Genomic DNA, 19,555 nt, shown 5'->3' with positions numbered 1-19,555 from the left:
GTCATTGCTTTAAGTGTAAATGAACTAACTGCTGCAATCAAAAGACAGAGTGGCTGAATGAATAAAAAAACAAGACCATCTATATAATGTCTGCAGGAGATACACTTCAGATCTAAAGATACACAAAGGCTGAAATTGAGAGGATAGAAAAAAAGTGTTATACATAAGTGGAAACAAAAAAAGGTAGGGTAGCAGTACTTATATCCACAAAATAGACATAAAAACAAAGGCTCTAAAAGAGATTTTTTTAAAGTATCCTTTAATACTTTAAATATCTTGTATAATGATCAGGGATCAATTCAACAAGAGGAAATACTAATGCATTCAAAATAGAAGCATCTAAATATGTAAAACAATATTAACAGACATAAAAAGAGAAATTGAGAGTAATATCATATAGTAAGGAACTCTAATATACCACTTACAGCAAAGGATAAATCATTCAGACAGAAAATCAACAAAGAAACACTGGCTTTAAAAGATATATTAGACAAATAGATTTAATACATGTATATAGAACACTCCATCCAAAATAGAAAAGTACACGTTCTTTTCAAGTGCAAATGGAACATTCCTCAGAATAGAACACATGTTAGGCTGCAAAACAAGCCTCAATAATTTGAAGAAGATTGGAATCATGTGAAACATCATTTTTGACCACAATAGTATGAGACTAGAAATCAACTACAATGTTTTAAAAGCTGTTAAAAAAAAACACACACACAATGGAGTTTAAATAATGTGCTCTTAAACAACCAATGAGTTACTAAAAATATCAAAGAGGAAATAAAAAATACCTGGGGACAAATGAAAATTGAAACACCACATTCCAAAATCAATGGGAGGCAGCAAAAGCAGTTCTAAGAGGTAAGTTAACTTGGTACAAACCTACTTCAAGAAGCAAGAAAAATCTCAAACATTCTATTCTTAGCCTAGTGTGAAAGTCACTCAGTTGTGTCCAACTCTTTGCAACCCCATGGACTATACAGTCCTTGGAATTCTCCAGGCCAGAATATTGGAGTGGGTAGCCTTCCCCCTTCTCCAGGGGATCTTCCCAACCCAGGAATCAAACCAGTGTCTCCTGCATGGCAGGGGGATTCTTTACCAACTGAGCTATCAGGGAAGCCCCAATTAAACCTAAAGGAACGACAAAAAAGTTTGAACAAACAAAGCTCAAAGTTAGAGAAAATGAAATAAAAAAGAGCAGAGCATGAATAATTGAAACAGAGACCAAAAAAGGAAAAAAAAATCAATGAAACTAAGAACTAGTTCTTTGAAAAGATAAAATTGATAAACCTTTAGCCAGAAATATTAATAAGGAACCCAAATAAATAAAATCAGAAATGAAACAGAAGTTGCCTCTGTCACTGCAGAAATACAAAAGATCATAAGAAACTATGAAAATGGAAAATCTGGATGAAATGAATAAATTCCTAGAAATTTATTTTATTATTTAATTTATTTTATTAATTTCTATTAATTTATTTCTATTAATTCCTACAATCCCAGGACTGAATCAGGAATAAGTAGATAAGATAAACCAATTATCAATAGTGAAGTGAATCAGTACTTTAAAAAAAACCACTCAACAAACAAAAATCCAGAACAAGACAGCTGCACAAATGAATTTTAACAGTTATTTAAATAAAAGTTAACACCTGAGCTTCTCACACTATTCCAAAAAAAACTGAAGAAGAAGGAACGCTTCCAAACTTTTTCAACAAGATCAGCATCATCCTGATATCAAAACTAGATAAAAAATATCACACGAAAAAAAGAAAATTGCAGCTAATCTTGATGAAGATAGATGCAAAAATCACCAATGAAATATTAGCAAGCCAAAGTCAATATGTTAAAAGAATCATACACTATAATCAGGTGAGATTTATTACAGGGAAACAATGATGGTTCAAAAAGTCTATGATCAAAAAGACAAAATATAACAAGTGTTGATGAGGATGTGGAGAAAGAGAAATCCTTAGTCACTCTTGGTGGGAGTGTAAATTGGTTCAGCTACTATAGAAAACAGTATAGAAATTTCTCAAAAAACTTTCAAAAAATAGAACTACCTCATGATCCAGCAACTCCACTTTTGGATATTTACCCAAAGACAACAAAGACACTAATTGAAAAAGAAAGATGCACCCCAGTGTGTATTGAAGCACTATTTACAGTAGCCAAGATGTAGCAGAAACCTCAGTGTCTATTGATATTAATAGATGACTAGATAAAGAAGATGTAGTATATATAGTGGAATATTGTTCAACCATAAGAAAGAAAGAAGTCCTGGCAATCTGGGTGAACCTAGAGGGTAATATGCTTAAGTGAAGAAAGTCAGATAGAGAAAGACAACTATCTTATGATTTCAATTATATATGGAATTTAAAAACTAAACTAAAGCAGACTCATAGATATAGAGAGCAAATAGATGGTTTCCAGGGAAGAGGCAGGTAAGGGGATGACAAAATAACTGAAAAGATTAAGAGGTACAAACTTTCAGTTATAAAATAATCATGGAGATGTAATACACAGAGTAAGGAATATGTTGTATTAATAATATATAATAATATTGTATTAATTTTAAATGGTGACATCTGGTTACTAGACTTATCATGATGATCATCTCAAAATATACATAAATCTTGAATCATTATGCTGTATGACTGAAACTAATATAATACTGTATGTCAGTTACACTTTGATTTTTAAAAGGCTGATCACAACTACACACAAGCCACCTGAGTTTAGACTTCTGCTCAGCAGTCCTGTATCCAGTGTGCAGAATCATGATGTAAATCCACTTGTCTGATGATGAGCCCCCTGAATCATCCTCCATTCCCTAGTCTGGTTTATTTCTGCACTATTTCCAGTTTCTCTGAGGCTCTCTTATGATTTTGCTTCATTGATTCAGACAGTCTTGGTTTCTGTTTTTCTACAAATTGCCTTTCTTCACATTTAAATTATTGAATTGCTCCAGGAAGAATTCCTTCCTGGCAGGAGCTCTCCATTGACATTCTTATGAAGGAAGCGATCTCTACTTTATGAGCTTCTGCTCCATCCTCAGGCCCCAGCAACACATACTGCTGCTAAGACAATTGGAAATCCGCCTCAGGGTAATTGACATTTGGTAGCGGGGCGAGTGGAGTTGAAATATCTCTACACTACCTTTGTCACATCTGCCTTTTGCTCTCCACCGTCTCATTCCCAGTTTGCTCCTGGTGGGAGAAGTTGGAACCAAAAACATTCATCTTCCATGGTTTAGTAATGATTGGGATTACTGTGCCTTAAAGAAAGAAAATCAAGTCTTGTCCTTTCTCTAGACTTTTTCCTTTCTGATGCAGTAAAACTACCTGGGTACAGACTTCTACTTAGAGAAGATTTTCACTTAAGCTTAGTAGGTGGGTAAGTAGACCCACCTATGCCAAAGTCTTTGACTGTGTGGATCACAATCAACTGTGGAAAATTCTGAAAAAGATGGGAATACCAGACCACCTGACCTGCCTCTTGAGAAACCTGTATGCAGGTCAGGAAGCAACAGTTGGAACTGGACATGGGACAACAGACTGGTTCCAAATAGGAAAAGGAGTACGTCAAGGCTGTATGTTGTCACCCTGCTTATTTAACTTGTATGCAGAGTACATCATGAGAAACACTGGGCTGGAGGAAGCACAAGCTGGAATCAAGATTGCCGGAAGAAATATCAATAACCTCAGATATGCAGATGACACCACCCTTATGGCAGAAAGTGAAGAACTAAAGAGCCTCTTGATGAAAGTGAGAGAGGAGAGTGAAAAAGTTGGCTTAAAGCTCAACATTCAGAAAACTAAGATCATGGCATCTGGTCCCATCACTTCACGGGAAATAGATGAGGAAACAGTGGAAACAGTGTCAGACTTTATTTTTCTGGGCTCCAAAATCACTGCAGATGGTGACTGCAGCCATGAAATTAAAAGACGCTTACTTGGAAAGTTATGACTAACCTAGATAGCATATTAAAAAGCAGAGACATTACTTTGCCAACAAAGGTCTGTCTAGTCAAGGCTATGGTTTTTCCAGTGGTCATGTATGGATGTGAGAGTTGGACGGTGAAGAAAGCTGAGCGCCGCAGAATTGATGCTTTTAAACTGTGGTGTTGGAGAAGACTCGTGAGTCCCTTGGACTGCAAGGAGATCCAACCAGTCCATCCTAAGGAGGATCAGCCCTGGATGTTCATTGGAAGGACTGAGGCTGAAGCTGAAACTCCAATACTTTGGCCACCTCATGGAAAGAGTTGACTCATTGGAAAAGACCCTGATGCTGGGAAAGATTGGGGGCAGGAGGAGAAGGGGACCACAGAGGGTGATATGGCTGGATGGCATCACCGAATCGATGGACATGAGTTTGGGTTTACTCAGGGAGTTGTTGATGGACAGGGAAGCCTGGCGTGCTGCAGACTGTTTGCATGGGGCTGCAAATAGTTGATATGAATGAATGACTGAACTGAACTGACTGATGTCTTCTTTGGAAAAATCTCTATTCAGATCCTATACCTAATTTTAAGCAGGGTGTTTTTTGTTGTTGTTGTTGTTGTTTTTAACGTTGAGTTCTCTAAGCTCATTTCACATTTTGGATATTAATCTCTTATTGGATATATTGTTTGCAAATATATTTTCTCATTCAGTAAGCTGAATTTTTATTTCATTGCTAGTTTCCTTTGCTATGCAAAAGCTTTATAGTTTAATGTAGTTGCATCTGTTTATTTTTGCTTTTATTTTCCTTGCCTGAGGAGACAGATCCAAAAAATATTGCTAATACCAACATCAAAGGACATGACACTTATGTTTTCCTCCAGGGGTTTTGTGGTTTCAGGCCTTACATTTAATTCTTTAATACATTAAGAGTTTATTTGTGTACATGGTGTGAGGAGATAATCCAGGTTGATTCTTTTGCATGTAGCTATCCAGTTTTCCCAATAGCATTTCCCAATAGCATTTATCAAAGAGGCTGTCTTCCTCCATTGTATATCCTTGTTTCTATTATCATATTTAATTGACCATATAAATATGAGTTTATTTCTGTGGTCTTTATTTTGTTCCATTGATCTATGTGTCTGTTTTTGGCCAGTACCATACTGTTTTTATTACATTAGCTCTGCAATAGACTTTGAAATCAGGGAACATGATAAATTCACATTTTTCTTTTTCAGGATTATTTTAACTTTTCAACATCATTTGTGTTTCCATACAAACTTTAGAATTACTTCTTCTAGTTCTATGAAAAATGACATTGATATTTTGAGAACAAAATTTTTGCTGCCATTAGATTTTTTTCATGGCTTTTTTCTGGATGCAATTGTAAATGAAATTGTTTTTCTTTAATTTTTATTTCTGATAGTTCATTATTAGCATATAGAAATGCAACAGATTTTTATATTAATTATGTATCCTTCTCCTTTACTGAATTTATGTATTAGTTCTAACACTTTTTTGCTAGTGTCAAAGATTTTCTACATATACTAACATGTCATTTTCAAACAGTGACAGGTTTACTTCTTCCTTTCAAATTTGAAGGCTTTTAATTTTTTTCTTGTCTGATTGCTGCGCCTAGGGTTCCAAACCTATGTTGAATGAAAGTGGCAAGAGTACACTCATCTTGTTCCTGAAATTATAGTAAAGGCTTTTAGCTTTTCACAATTGAGTATGATGTTGACTGTGGATTTGTCACATATAACTTTTATCATGTTGAGGTGTTCCTTCTTTACCCACTTTGTTGAGAGTTTTGCCATAAATGAATATTGAATTTTGTCAAAAGCTTTTTCTGCATATATCCAAATGATCATGTTATTTGTTCTTAAATTTGTTAACATGGTGTATCACATTGGTCAATTTGCAGATATTGAATCATTCTTGAATCCCTGGAATAAATTCCTTTTGATCATGGTGTATGATCCTTTTAATGTATTATTGAATTCAGTTTGCTGATACTTTGTTGAGAATCTTTGCATTTATGTTTATTAAGGATATAGGCCTGTAATCTTTTCTTGATGTTTTTTTATGGTTTTTGTAACAGAACAATGCTGATCTTCTTGAATGAGTTTGGAAGCATTCCTTCTTGTTCAATTTTTTTGAATAGTTGGAAAGGGTAAGTGGTCGTTTTCTTTAAACAATTGGTTAAATTCACCTATGAAGCCATCTTGTCCTGGACTTTTGTTTGTTGGGAGTTTTTTTAAATTATTAGTAGTAGTAGTATTGACTCACTTTCATTATTGATAATTAGTCTGTTCATAGTATCTATGTCTCCTTGATTCAGTATTGGAAGATTGTACATTTCTAGGAATTTATCCATTTCACCCATATTGTCCGTTTTATTGGTGTATAATTTTTCATGGTAGACTCATAATTCTTTGTATTTCTGTAGTGTCAGAGGCAACTTCTTTCATTTCTGATTTTACTTATTTGGATTCTTTCTCTTTATATCTTGATGAGTCTGACTAAAGGTTTGTCAATTTTGTGTATCTTTTCAAAGAAATAGCTCTTAGTTTCATTGATCTCTTGTATTGGTTTTTCCTTGCAGGGGGGAAGAGACTCCCTTATTTCATTTATTTCAGCTCTGATCTTTATTATTTCCCTCCTTCTAACTTTGAGATGTGTTTGCTTATTTGTTTGTTTTCTATTTTTTAGTTTCAGAGGTGGAGTGTTTGAGATTTTTCTTGTTTTTGAGGTAGGTCTGTATCATTATCCACTTCTCTCTTAGAACTGTCTCTGGTGTCTCTCATTGATTTTGAAATGTTGTGTTTCCACTGCCATTTTTCTTCAGGCTTTTTAAATTTTCCCTTTGATATTTTTAGTGACCCATTGGTTGTTTAGTAGCATATTGTTTTGGATACACATGTTTGTGTGTTTCGTATTTTTAAAAAATTGTAGTTGATTTCTAGTCTCATACTGTTGTGGTCACCAGAGATATATGCTCTAGGGGTGCCCCTATATAATCTGTAAACCCTCCTCCATTGTGGTAGGCCTGACTTCTGTGGGCATGCTGGTAAGTAAGGCTTTTCCCAGCCCACTTGACTGCAAAGGCCTGCCTCATGCAGCGACTGTGGGCCAGTGGTGGGTGAGGCTGGGTCCCAAATGCCTGGCCCCCAAGACTGGGTCCAAGGGGCCACAACACTGATAGCAGTCTGCCAGCGGTCACAGCAAGATCCCTTCATGGCTGGTTGTATAGGATAGAGGGCAGTGGATCTGGTGTCAGTCCACTGGTAGGTAGGTAAGCCTGCAGTTCTAATAGGCTAAAGAGAGGGTTCCTAAATGGCACTTTCCAGCACCAGTGTCCACACAGTGAAACAAGCCCCTCAAAATGGCTGCAGCCAACATCTCCAACCCGGTTGAGGGAGCCCCAGTTGCCTCCTGCCTCTTCAGGAGGCTTTTCAAGATGAGCAAGAGGATCTGATCCAAGCTTCTCTAAAACTATTGCCTCTGTGCTAATACTTAGAGAGTGTGAAATGTTCCATACACGCTTTTGAAACAGAGACTTTGTTTCCATAGTCTTCTGGCTCTCCCACACATAAGCCCCACTGATTTTCAGAGCTGGACACTCTAGGGGCTCATCTCCCCCCATGCAAGACCACCAGTCTAAGGAGCCCAATTTGAGGCTGAGATCCCTCAATTCTCGGGGAGGACCTCTGTGACTGTGGGTCACAGACCGAGGGATGTGGGTCCTAACTGTATCATGTCTCCATTTCTCCTGCGCATCTTCTTGTGGTTCCTTCTTTATATCTTTAGCTGTAAAATTATTTTCTGCTAGTTTCCATGTCTTTCTCATAGAGAGTTTCTCTGTTAGATAGTTGCTCATAAATAGTTGTAATTTAGGTGAATTCAGGGACGATTACTCCTCCATTTTGACCACACCTTTCCTGGAATTTATTACCTAATTCCTGTCTGTTATTCAAAACAGAAATCAAAGGTTTTAAAGACTTTAACCATCTGGAATTTCTTAAATGAGTTGTCATTAAAAATGAGTTAACTTTTAATTAAGCATTAAGAAGAATCTAGAAAAGTTTGCAAAAGCCAAAAATCATTCAAGAAGATTTTATTATAGGAAATAAATGCTACATTTAAATGAATTTAGGAACTAATGAATGGAAATCTAAAGTATTATTTACAGAACAAAGGTAGATTCTAAGTACTTATTTTACAAAACACTTGAGACAATTGAGGAGAAAAAGTTCTTAGTTCTGAAGACTAAAAGCCTGAAATCAAGTTATTGGCAAGGCTGCCCTGCTGGAAATTCTGAGGGAGAATCTGCTCCGTGGTTTTCTCCTAGCTTCTGGTCACTGCCAGAAACCCTTGGTGTTTCTTGGACTGTAGACACGTCACCCCAGCCTCTGCCTCTATGATCACATGTCTTTCTCCACGTGTTTCTTCCATGTTTTCACTTGGCCTTCTTATAGGAAAGACTCCAGTCATTAGGTTAAGAGCCCACCTGCTCCAGTATGACCTCACCGTAAACAGTTACATCTGTGAAGACTCTGATTCCAAGTATGGTCACATTCTGAGGCTCTGGACGGACGTGAATTTTGGCAGAACACTATCAATGTCTTACGTTCACCAAATTTGACATTTCCTACTGTTACGCTAATCCACGGATTTTAACTCAACTCTCTTCCCTTTTCAAATCATACTTTTTCCTCATCACAATTAGTTACCATCTTTCTTTTTATAGTAACTTTCTAAAACATAGCTAATAACGTCCCTCTTCTGTTGAGAATTCTGTTACGGTTCTTCAGTGGTCTCAATTGACCTTTCAAGCTAAATTACAGGTGATTGGAGATTCTGTATTAAAATGTTGGAGCCTTTATTGTCCTCAATAAGGGAGCACTAACACATCTTTCCTCAGGCTTTTGAGTATCTTCCCTTTACATCACTAATGTATCATTCCTCCTCCTCTGTAGACTCATCCCTGATTACTATCTATTCATTTTGCCCCATCAAAATTTGCCATCCATTTGTGTTACGTTAAAGCTACAATCTTAAACTAGAGTATATGTATCACAGGGTGCACATGAAAACTTTCCTAGAGCCCTATAAACACCAATAGTTTTTAAAGAATCAAGTTCAAAATCTATAATTTACGTACATACTCTTTCGTAAAACTGGTTTTCCTAAATCACCTGCAGATGAGTTTTTCTTTCCTACCTTTCTCCTCACATTGGCTTTTCTCTCAGTTGCCAAAGAAAAGCCTACTTCTAACCCATCCCACTACAATTATGATACATTGTCCTGGAGTGCAAATATTTTTGCAATCCCAAACACAGGGACAATTGTTAATTATGTAATTTTTTTGCCTCTACCTGATTGAATTTAGGAAGTAAGGAATACTGTTATAATTCTCTTATTTGCTATCAATTGATTTTAGAAATGAGTTTCCTCTGAATCCTTATCAAAAAGAGAAATAAATTGTATTTTAACAATAACTAATTCTTTATTCCTCCATAAGTACATATTCAGTTCACTTCAGTCACTCAGTCATGTCTGACTCTTTGCGACCCCATGGACTGCACCACGCCAGGCTTCCCTGTTCATCACCAACTCCCGGAGCTTGCTCAAACTCTTGTCCATCAAGCCGGTGATGCCATCCAACCATCTCAACCTCTGTCGTCCCTTCTCCTCCTACCTTCAATCTTTCCCACCATCAGGATCTTTTCCAGTGCATCAGTTCTTTGTATCAGGTGGCTAATGCATTGGAGTTTCAGCTTCAGCATCAGTCCTTCCAATGAATATTCAGGACTAATTTCCTTTAGGATGGACTGGTTGGATCTCCTTGCAGTCCAAGGGACTCTCAGGAGACTTCTCCAACACCACAGTTCAAAAGCATCAATTCTTTGCCACTCAGCTTTCTTTATAGTCCAACTCTCACACAAAATCTAAAAGGCTGATCCATGTCAATCAGAGATGACTATCAATAAAACTTTACTCTCATGTTTATCAAAATTTATAAAATATATTTACTGTTTTCTAAATTCTTCACCAAGGAGTTATGAGGAATAATTCTTTTAAAAATATACAATATGAACTAGAATTATCAAATATAACTGAAAAGAACCTTTGTTATATAAAGCATATTTCATTGGTTCTCTCATACTCCCATACAATTTTGTGTTTATTTCATGGAATATTGTTTCTTCATCTCCATTTTTTCATTCATTCACAAAATTACCTAAGGAGAAATACATTTATAACTTCTGTATGTACATTGGTGGAGCAGAAGATAGGCAAAGATTACTGTAGAAAAAAGCTGGAAAAAACAGAAAAGGTGGAATAGATTAGCATATTGATGTTCAGCTAACACAAAAAGAAAAATACAGAGTATGTGAAATATAGCTATGGATTAGAAATAGTGACATGCTTTATAATACAATTTTCAACATGTTAACTGTGAGATATGCTTTCACAGTACAAACTGGTGCTATTAAAGGCCAATTAAGCCTTTGACTGTGTGGATCACAATAAACTGTGGAAAATCTGAAAGAGATGGGAATACCAGACCACCTGACTTGGCTCCTGAGGAACCTGTATGCAGGTCAGGAAGCAACAGTTAGAATTGGACATGGAACAATAGACTGGTTCCAAATAGGAAAAGGAGTACGTCAAGGCTGTATGTTGTCACCCCGCTTATTTAACTTGTATGCAGAGTACATCATGAGAAACGCTGGGCTGGAGGAAGCACAAGCTGGAATCAAGACTGCCGGGAGAAATATCAATAACATCAGATATGCAGATGACACCATCCTTATGGCAGAAAGGGAAGAAGAACTAAAGAGCCTCTTGATGAAAGTGAAAGAGGAGAGTGAAAAAGTTGGCTTAAAGCTCAACATTCAGAAAACTAAGATCATGGCATCTGGTCCCATCACTTCATGGCAGATAGATGGGGAAACAGTGGAAACAGTGGCTGACTTTATTTTTCTGGCCTCCAAAATCACTGCAGATGGTGATTGCAGTCATGAAATTAAAAGACGCTTACTCCTTGGAAGGAAAGTTATGACCAACCTAGACAGCATATTAAAAAGCAGAGACGTTACTTTGCCAACAAAGGTCCGTCTAGTCAAGGCTATGGTTTTTCCAGTGGTCATGTATGGATGTGAGAGTTGGACTATAAAGAAAGCTGAGCACCAAAGAATTGATGCTTTTGAACCGTGGTGTTAGAGAAGACTCTTGAGAGTCCCTTGGACTGCAAGGAGATCCAACCAGTCCATCCTAAAGGAGATCAGTCTGGGTGTTCATTGGAAGGACTGCTGTTGAAGCTGAAATTCCAATACTTTGGCCACCTGATGTGAAGAGTTGACTCATTGGAAAAGACCCTGATGCTGGGGAAGATTGAAGGCAGGAGGAGAAGGGGATGACAGAAGAGAGGGTTGGATGGCATCACCGACTCAATGGACATGAGTTTGAGTAAACTCTGGGAGTTGACGATGGACAGGGAGGCCTGGCATGCTGTGATTCATGGGGTCACAAAGAGTCAGACACGACTGAGTGACTGAACTGAACTGAATTGATATGATCAAATAAGACATAGAGAATTTAGGAAAAGAAAAGCATTCTCTTTAAGTCTTAGAGCTTGAATTAGATATTTTGACAGTCTGAAAACCTGACTTTACAGTCAGTAATCCACCAAGCCTCAGCCTTACTTTTTATGGATTTTTTTTAGTACACTGAGGTACATCATAAGGTCAAAGAAAAAGGTTGAAAGTAGTGGGTTTATTTATTCAACAAACATTTATTAAAAATATACCTTGTCCTAGATCTTGCAAAATATAAGGAAAACATACAGTTCCTGATCTTGAAAATGTCAGTCTATGATAATATCAAAAACAAACATAGCTTTAAAAATCCCAGATACACTAGATCAGCAAGATCTTGTTGTAAGAATTGTGTTCCCGAATGCTTCCTGAGTGTCACAAGCAAGGTCCTCTCACACAAAGTCCTACAAACACCATGAATTGAACACACACACATATACTTATAGACACAATTCATCTTTTCCATAGACCCACTACATACAAGCATCTCTTTCTGAATTCAAATTTATATTAATGTTTTCATAAATCTAGTCTCCTGTAATAGTAATCTTTGTGAATTTAGTCTCTTGCAATAAAAACTTAGAAATTATTCTTGGTTCTTCATTTGGATTTATCCAAAATATCCAGAAAGTTCAAATTCTTTGATTTCTGCCTTGAAAATACTTCTTTAGTCCATGTTTCTTTCATCAATCCGAACCTACCCTATTAACTTCCTTCCTTGCCTATATGCATTTACACTGCTCCTCTTCAATTCTCCCACTATTGCTACCTTTCCAAAACGTCCATCAGCTCATACACCTCATTGGCTTAATATTCTCCATTGGTTCCCATTAGCCTCTAGGTCAGTGTTTAAACCCTTAAGCGGATTAAACAGGAACCATCATAACCTGACCCCACTCACCTTTTCAGAACTAACCACTATCACTCCTGCCACCCCACCACCACCTGGCCCCCTACATGTACACACTGTCTTCCAGTCACACCAACATACTTGCTCAACATGTCATATTTATTTCACATTTTGAACATATTGTTCTCAAGGCCAGGAGGAGCCTTATTTCACTTTTCTGTGAAAGACATTCTAACCCTTCCAGACTTGTGATGCTCTCTGTGGGGCCACTCTGATCCCCAGGCCAAGTTCAGTGTGAGCACAGCATTCTGTATGTATTTTTATTACTTATAATTAGCTACTTATTTACATCCTTGCTTCCCCCGTTAAACTGTGAACATCCAAAGGGTTAGTCTCTGTTTAACAAATCTTTCTATTTCCAGTACGAAAAGTAGAAACTCAGTAACTGTTTGACAAGTGAACAAGCTTCTAGGCATACTAAGATTTTAAGCAGAAATTTATGATATGATATAAATGACAGCAAATTTTCACCAGAAAATGCTTTCTTGGTTTTGTGGACTGAATGCCCTCCTATTTCTGTACTGTGTACGATGTATCAGATTTTCTCCCACTGCTGCTCCATCTGCTCCATTCTTGAATGGTTTGTAAAGGTCTTAATGGGACACAGACACACCTGCAGAATCCTGATGCTGAAGCAGGACTTTAGACATTTGAAAGAGGTGCAAATTATACTATGATAATTGTAATGGGGGAAAGAAAGACACCAATGGTCGGGGAATTTGTAAACAGTTAGATATGATATATTTGTGGACCTGGTGGAAAATGGATATTAGTGGAGAAGTTCTCATATTAGAGTCGTTTTTAAATAGAAGGTAAAGGCTACCCAGTTCCACTGTGAACCCCATAGGTTCCCATTTGGAAGGGTGATGGGAAAGGCAGATGTGGATGTGAGAAGGTGAGAATGGTCTATGTAGACCCAGTGTTAGACTCAGAAGGGGGGTCGAGAGTGAGTTAGCGCTTTGAGGATAAACTATGAGAAAACTCAGATCATTATAAATTATACTAGTTTATAAAGTAAGTCCACTCCATACAAGCCTCCAAGCTGCACACTTTCAAAGATGCAAATATGTGCTCGCATGTCCAGTAGTGTAAGTTGGTTCACATGTCTGACACACATTGTCACATGCGTGCATCCTCTACAGGTGGTTGTACTTTTGTGCCATTTATTGTACAGTGCTGTATAGAGTACAATAGTACAGTATATTTATTTCAAGCCCAAGATGTCTAGAAGCAAGTGTAAAAGCAGCAGTGATAAAGCTGGCACTGCTAAGAAGTGCCAAGCAATAACAATGGAAACAAAAAGAAAATCATTGACAGAGTAGCATGAGGCAAAAAGATGGTAGACGTCACTTGTTCGGACAGCATGAATTGTTCAACCATCAACATGGTTCTAAAGAAGAAGGATGAACTCATGGAACATGTGAAGTCTGCTATGCCAATGACGTCAACAATAAAATCAAAGAAGCAAGGAAGAGTGATGGTGGAGGTGGTGAAACTTCTCTGTGTAGATACAGGATCAGCATCAGTGTCGAGTGCTACTCAGCTTATTGCTGCCTCAAGAGAGAGCTGAAAGCCTTTATGAAGACTTGAAGAAATATGGTGAAGAAACAGACGGCACATGTTTTAATGCCAGCCATGTCTGATTTTATCTGTCCAAGGCTAGAGCCAATCTTTACAATATAAAAGTAGGTGGCAGGGCAACAAATGCAGATATGGTAGCTGTCTGGAAATTTCCTAAAATGCTTTTTTGAGAAATTATTGATGAAGTCACATATTTATCCCAGCAGGATTTTAATGTGGATGAGACAGGACTGTACTAAAGAGGATGCCAGACTGAAGTTGCATCAGTAAGGAGGAAAAGTGACGCCAGGCTATGAAGCAGCAAAGGGCAGGCTAACTCTTGCTTGGTGGCAATGCTTCTGGTGAGATGAAACTGAAACCTCTCCTAATCATTCTGAGAATCCAAGAGCCCTTAAAAACATAGCCAAGGACTCTCTTCCTATTGTGTGGAAGAGTGCTGTAACCCCAAAGCCTGAGTTACACAGGCCATTTTCCAGAACTGGTTTTTTCCGCCACTTTATCCTGGAGGTAGGGAAATATTGCTTGGAGAAGGACATCCCATTCAACATTCTTTTGCTGCTTGACAATGCTTGGGTCACCACCACCACCCCCCAATTCATGGACAACTTTCATCTTAGGATCAAAGTAGTACATAGGTCATTCATCCAACCTATGGACCAAGGAATTATAGTGACTTTCAAGAAATATTATTTACATCACCCTTTGTCAGGCAGTAAAGACAAGGAATGAATCAGGAACAACCTCGTGACAACATTGGAAGGACTATAACAGCTACAGGGCTTCTTTGGTGGCTCAGACAGTAAAGAATCCACATGTGATGCAGGAGACCTGGGTTTGATGCCCAGGTTGGGAAGACTCCCTAGAGGAGGGCATGGCAACCCACTCCGGTATTCTGATCTACAAGACCATGAAAACACTGACTATGCTTGGCGTGAGGTTACAGCTGTCACCAAGAATGGGATTTGGGAGAACCTTTGTCTGCAGTTTGTTCACAGTTTTCGTGGGTTTAAGAAGGTGGATGAGGAGTCCAAAGAGGTCTTCCGCAACTTAGTGACCTTTACTACGAAGCTAGTGCTGGGTCTGCAAGAGGACGACTTCGCTGAACTCCTTGCTGAGCAACACAAGAGGCTTACTACTGAAGGCCTGATGGAACTGGAGGCTCAGAGAAAGAGCAAAGATAAACAAGAGGAAAGGGAAATAATTGGAGAATCACAGAGAGTCATGACACAGGAAATGGCAAGGAGATTTTCTTCACTTGAAGAGGCACTCTTAGTAAGCATAGGACCCAAAGTAGAATGGTACACAAAGGTTGCAGCAGCCACTCAAAATGCACTTCAGTGCTACCTTGTCATCTACAAAGAGAAAGAAAAGAGTTACTACCCAGACATCATTGGATCATTTTTTCAAGAGGGTTCAATTCAGTTCAGTTCAGTCGCTCAGTTGTATCCAACTCTTTGTGACCCCATGGACTGCAGCACGTCAGGCCTCCCTGTCCATCACCAACTCCCGGAGTTTACCCAAACTCATGTCCATGGAGTCGGTGATGCCATCCAGCCATCTTATCCTCTGTCATCCCCTTCTCCTCCTGCCCCCAATCCTTCCCAGCATCAGGGTCTTTTCCAGTGAGTTAACTCTTCGCATGAGGTGGCCAAAGTATTGGAGTTTCAGCTTCAACAGCAGTCCTTCCAATGAACACCCAGGACTGATCTCCTTTAGGATGGACTGGGTGGATCTCCTTGCAGCCCAAGGGACTCTCAAGAGTCTTCTCCAACACCACAGTTCAAAAGCATCCATTCTTCAGCCCTCAGCTTTCTTTATAGTCCAACTCTCACATCCATACATGACTACTGGAAAAACCGTAATTTTGACTAGATGGACTTTTGTAGCAAAGTAATGTCTCTGCTTTTTAATATGCTGCCTAGGTTGGTCATAACTTTTCTTCCAACAAGCAAGCATCTTTTAATTTCATGCCTGCAGTCACCATCTGCAATGATTTTGGAGCCCAAAAAATGAAGTCTGTCACTGTTTCCATTGTTTCCCCATCTATCTGCCATGAAGTGATGGAACCGGATGCCATGATCTTAGTTTTCTGAATGTTGAGCTTTAAGCCAACTTTTTCACTCTCCTCTCTCACTTTCGTCAAGAGGCTCTTTAGTTCTTCTTCGCTTTCTGCCATAAGTGTGCTGTCATCTGCATATCTGAGGTTATTGATATTTCTCCCAGGGTAGGTAGAATTGAATCCAGCAAGGAATTAGAACCTGTGCCATCAATGTCATATGTGAGTGAAATTGCAGCTCGCCCTCTGTCTCCTATCGCTGCTGACCCTTCAGCTCTACCATCCCCCACTTCCTCTCCCTCCTCCAGTTCGTGTCTCTTCTTGTCTGTTCCCTCGATACCAGCCCCCGGATGCCGGCTGTTGTACTGTACTACTGTACTCTTCAAGGTACTGTACTGTAAGATTAAAAATGTTTTCTTTATTTTTTGTGTTTGTATTTTATGTATTATTTATGTGAAAAGTATTACAAACCTATTAAAATACAGTACTATATAACCAATTGTGTTAGTTGGGTACCAAGGCTAACTTTGTTGGACTTATGAACAAATTGGACTTACAAACCCACTCACGGAGCTCGTTTTTATGCAGGGGACTTGCTGTATGCTATATTTGGTATGTCTTCTTAGAAGGGAAGTTTATTAAAGCATGCTAGATATATTGGTTTTCTACTATAGCTTAACACATTATGGCAATTCTAGAGACTTAAAACAGCAACCAGTTACTAGCTCACATTTCCATAGCTCAGAAGTTTGGGTGGGCTTGGCTGGGTTCTCTGCTTTAGGCCTCACATAGTTGAAATTAAGGTTCCAGCCAGGCCTGGCTGGGCTCTTATCTGGAGGCACCAAAGAAGAATCTGCTTCTAAGCTTATTCAATTATTGGCAGACTGCAGTTTCTTACAGTTGTAGGACTGAAGTCCTTGCTTCCTTGTTATCTACTAGCCAGGGATCACTCTCCGCTTCCAGAGGCTTCATGCAACTCTTATCAGGGGACTCCTTTCTCCTTCGAAGCCAAAAATGGAGAATTTCCCTCAAATGAAAGCCCCTTATGCTTCAAATCTCTGACTTTCTATTCTGTCACCAGTTGGAGGAATTGTCTGCTTTTAAAGACTCATTTGATTACATCAGACACATCTATATAATTCCCTTATCTTAAAGTCAGCTGAGCCACATAATGCAACCAATTATGGAAGTAAACTCCACCATATTCATTGTCCCTGGGATTACATAGGACATGCAAACCAAGGAGACATCTTACAACTCTGCCTACCGTGTCAACTATAGCTTTTTTTCTTCTCATGATACAATCTAATGACAGAATCACAGGATCAGTTCAGTTCAGTCGTGTCTGACTCTTTGTGACCCCATGGACTGCATCACAGAATAGTCATTTGCTATTTTTAGATTCTAGTTTTTCAGTGGGAAAGCTGTATTGTGCAAGCACTATATCCATCAAATTTTATTCTTGAGTTGTTCTATTCAACTGTAGAAAGGAGCGGTTGATACATTATCTTGGGAGTATAGGAGAGAGGAAGAAACTTAACCCCTCCCCTGTGTGTATCTCCTTATGGATCTGACTCTGCCACCTTTTTTTTTTTTTTTCCATTTCATCCATAAAGCAAACCACCTGTAGCCCCTGTTATTAATGAGTACGCGGATGCCCAGCTACACAACCTGGTGAGAAGACTGCGTCAAAGAACAGATTTCTACAAAAGAAAGCTAGCGGAAGGTGATATGTCCTCACCTGAAAGCAGTCCCCAAACTGGTGAGTGGTGTTACCTCAAAGTTCTGGGACGAAGGTTATGAGCGGGTATCTATCAATATTTTGCAAATGGTTTAGTTTGGGTTTCCCCAAAAGCAGTTTCCCCAGGACAATGATTTAGCTATGAGTATTTTATATTGAGGGTGGTGCAGGAGGTGAGACAGCAAGAGAGACAGAGAAGGGAGTTAAGACAATAAAGGTGTGCTAATGGCAGAGTTACTGCTGAGGGCCACTGGGGCTTGATTCAGCTGAAAATCTGTGTGTAAAACACGTAAGCATCATCCTGATGGAAGAGGAAGCTGGGAGGTCAGTCCACCAACTCCCGTCCTTCGTTGGCTGAGGTTTGCTGATGGGGCAAGCTGCTAATGTGTTGCTCTGTGCTTAGTCATTCAGTCGTGCCTGACTCTTTGTGACCCTCTGGACTCTAGCCCACCAGGCTCCTCTGTCCATGGGATTTCCAGGCAAGAACACTGGAGACGGCTGCCATTTCCTAATACTCCGGCACTTTAAGCAAGCCAGCTGGGAGGCACTGCCCTGGCAGGGGTATAATAGTTTCTTTTTAAAGAGAAGGGTCTAAAATATAATCATTATAGCTTTATAAAGATATGCTGAAAAGAATGTTTTGAGCTTTACTTACCCATAACAGGAAGGACATGAATAAAGCTAAAGAAGCACTAAACTAAAAACCTGTGGAATGGTGTATATTTGTAGTTTCTGTTCAATGTAAATCCAAAGCACTAACTACTTATGCTCCAAAATATGTGGGAATGAGGCTTGTATTTAAAATATCCTATTTGCAACACCTTTAGGACATTTAAGTTAAACTTTAAGCCTGCTGCTTCTTTCCAAATTTCGATGTTTTCATTACTTAGGTATTTTCACAAACGACAATATTGTCAATGTCATAAAACATCTCATCTGCCTGCGTGAAGAAAGACTACAAAATGTTTTCATTCCAAACAATCTAAACTTTTTCCTCACTAAGCTAACTTAACCTCTTAAAAATCTTTTCATCTTTTTTCGCCTGTAAAGCAAAGCCCACAGTTGTATCATCAACACAAGAAAGCAGTGCTAAGCTAAAAGAAGAGCATTCCCAGAAGGTGCCTCTGACCGAGCACCTAAAGCGACTCAGACTTCCAAAAAGCATCGATTCCTACACAGGTACCGTCAAGGAGTGGACTATCTCAGTGGGAGGGCTGGCTATTCCCAAGAACCCTTGAAACCCAAGGTCACAGATGGCTTCCATGTTCTCCAGCCAGTATTCTGAGCCTGTCTAGAAACCAGAATTTAAACTGTATTGTCTGCAATGGATCATTTGCCCCTTTCTGGTGAAAATAAGATATAAAAATATTCCTGTCTGTTTTTAAACAGTCCAAACAGGGCCCAGTCCCTAATTATCTTTGAAAAGAAGCATTCAGCAATATGTTCATTGAACGCTTTCCCCATCAAAAAAAAAAAAAATCCATATAAAATATGTCATCTTCCGTGGGTTCACATTGTTCATGTAACTGAACAAATCCCCTCCCCAGCCCCTGGGGCCGAGGAAAGCCCTGGGTGCAGTCGTGGACTGCCATCAAAGCTGACTCCCCCCATCTCCACCTCAGTCACCCTCTGTGAGCAAGATGTGGCCCTTGGTTCACAAGCCCTGGGTGACCCTGCAGCTTCATTGCAGACCCGCTGAAGGCCCTCTGCTGCCGT

The 19,555-nt window shown here is 38.9% G+C and overlaps 1 protein-coding gene across 1 annotated transcript in view; it reads left to right on the top strand.

Moving 5' to 3' along the window:
- The window catches only part of CNGB3 (cyclic nucleotide gated channel subunit beta 3), a 157,643-nt gene that overhangs the window by 56,572 nt on the left and 81,516 nt on the right, over nt 1-19,555 (top strand). Inside the window, exons 4-5 of the mRNA XM_081496818.1 lie at nt 17,715-17,860; nt 18,890-19,018. Of these exons, the coding sequence (XP_081352944.1) occupies nt 17,715-17,860; nt 18,890-19,018 (275 nt within the window). The remainder of the gene's footprint in view (nt 1-17,714; nt 17,861-18,889; nt 19,019-19,555) is intronic.

Source organism: Giraffa tippelskirchi, chromosome 6 (assembly GCF_054371585.1).
Source record: "Giraffa tippelskirchi isolate mGirTip1 chromosome 6, T2T-mGirTip1v1.2.pri, whole genome shotgun sequence".
Classification (NCBI taxonomy): Eukaryota; Metazoa; Chordata; class Mammalia; order Artiodactyla; family Giraffidae; genus Giraffa; species Giraffa tippelskirchi.
This window is presented reverse-complemented; position numbering and strand designations above follow the sequence as displayed.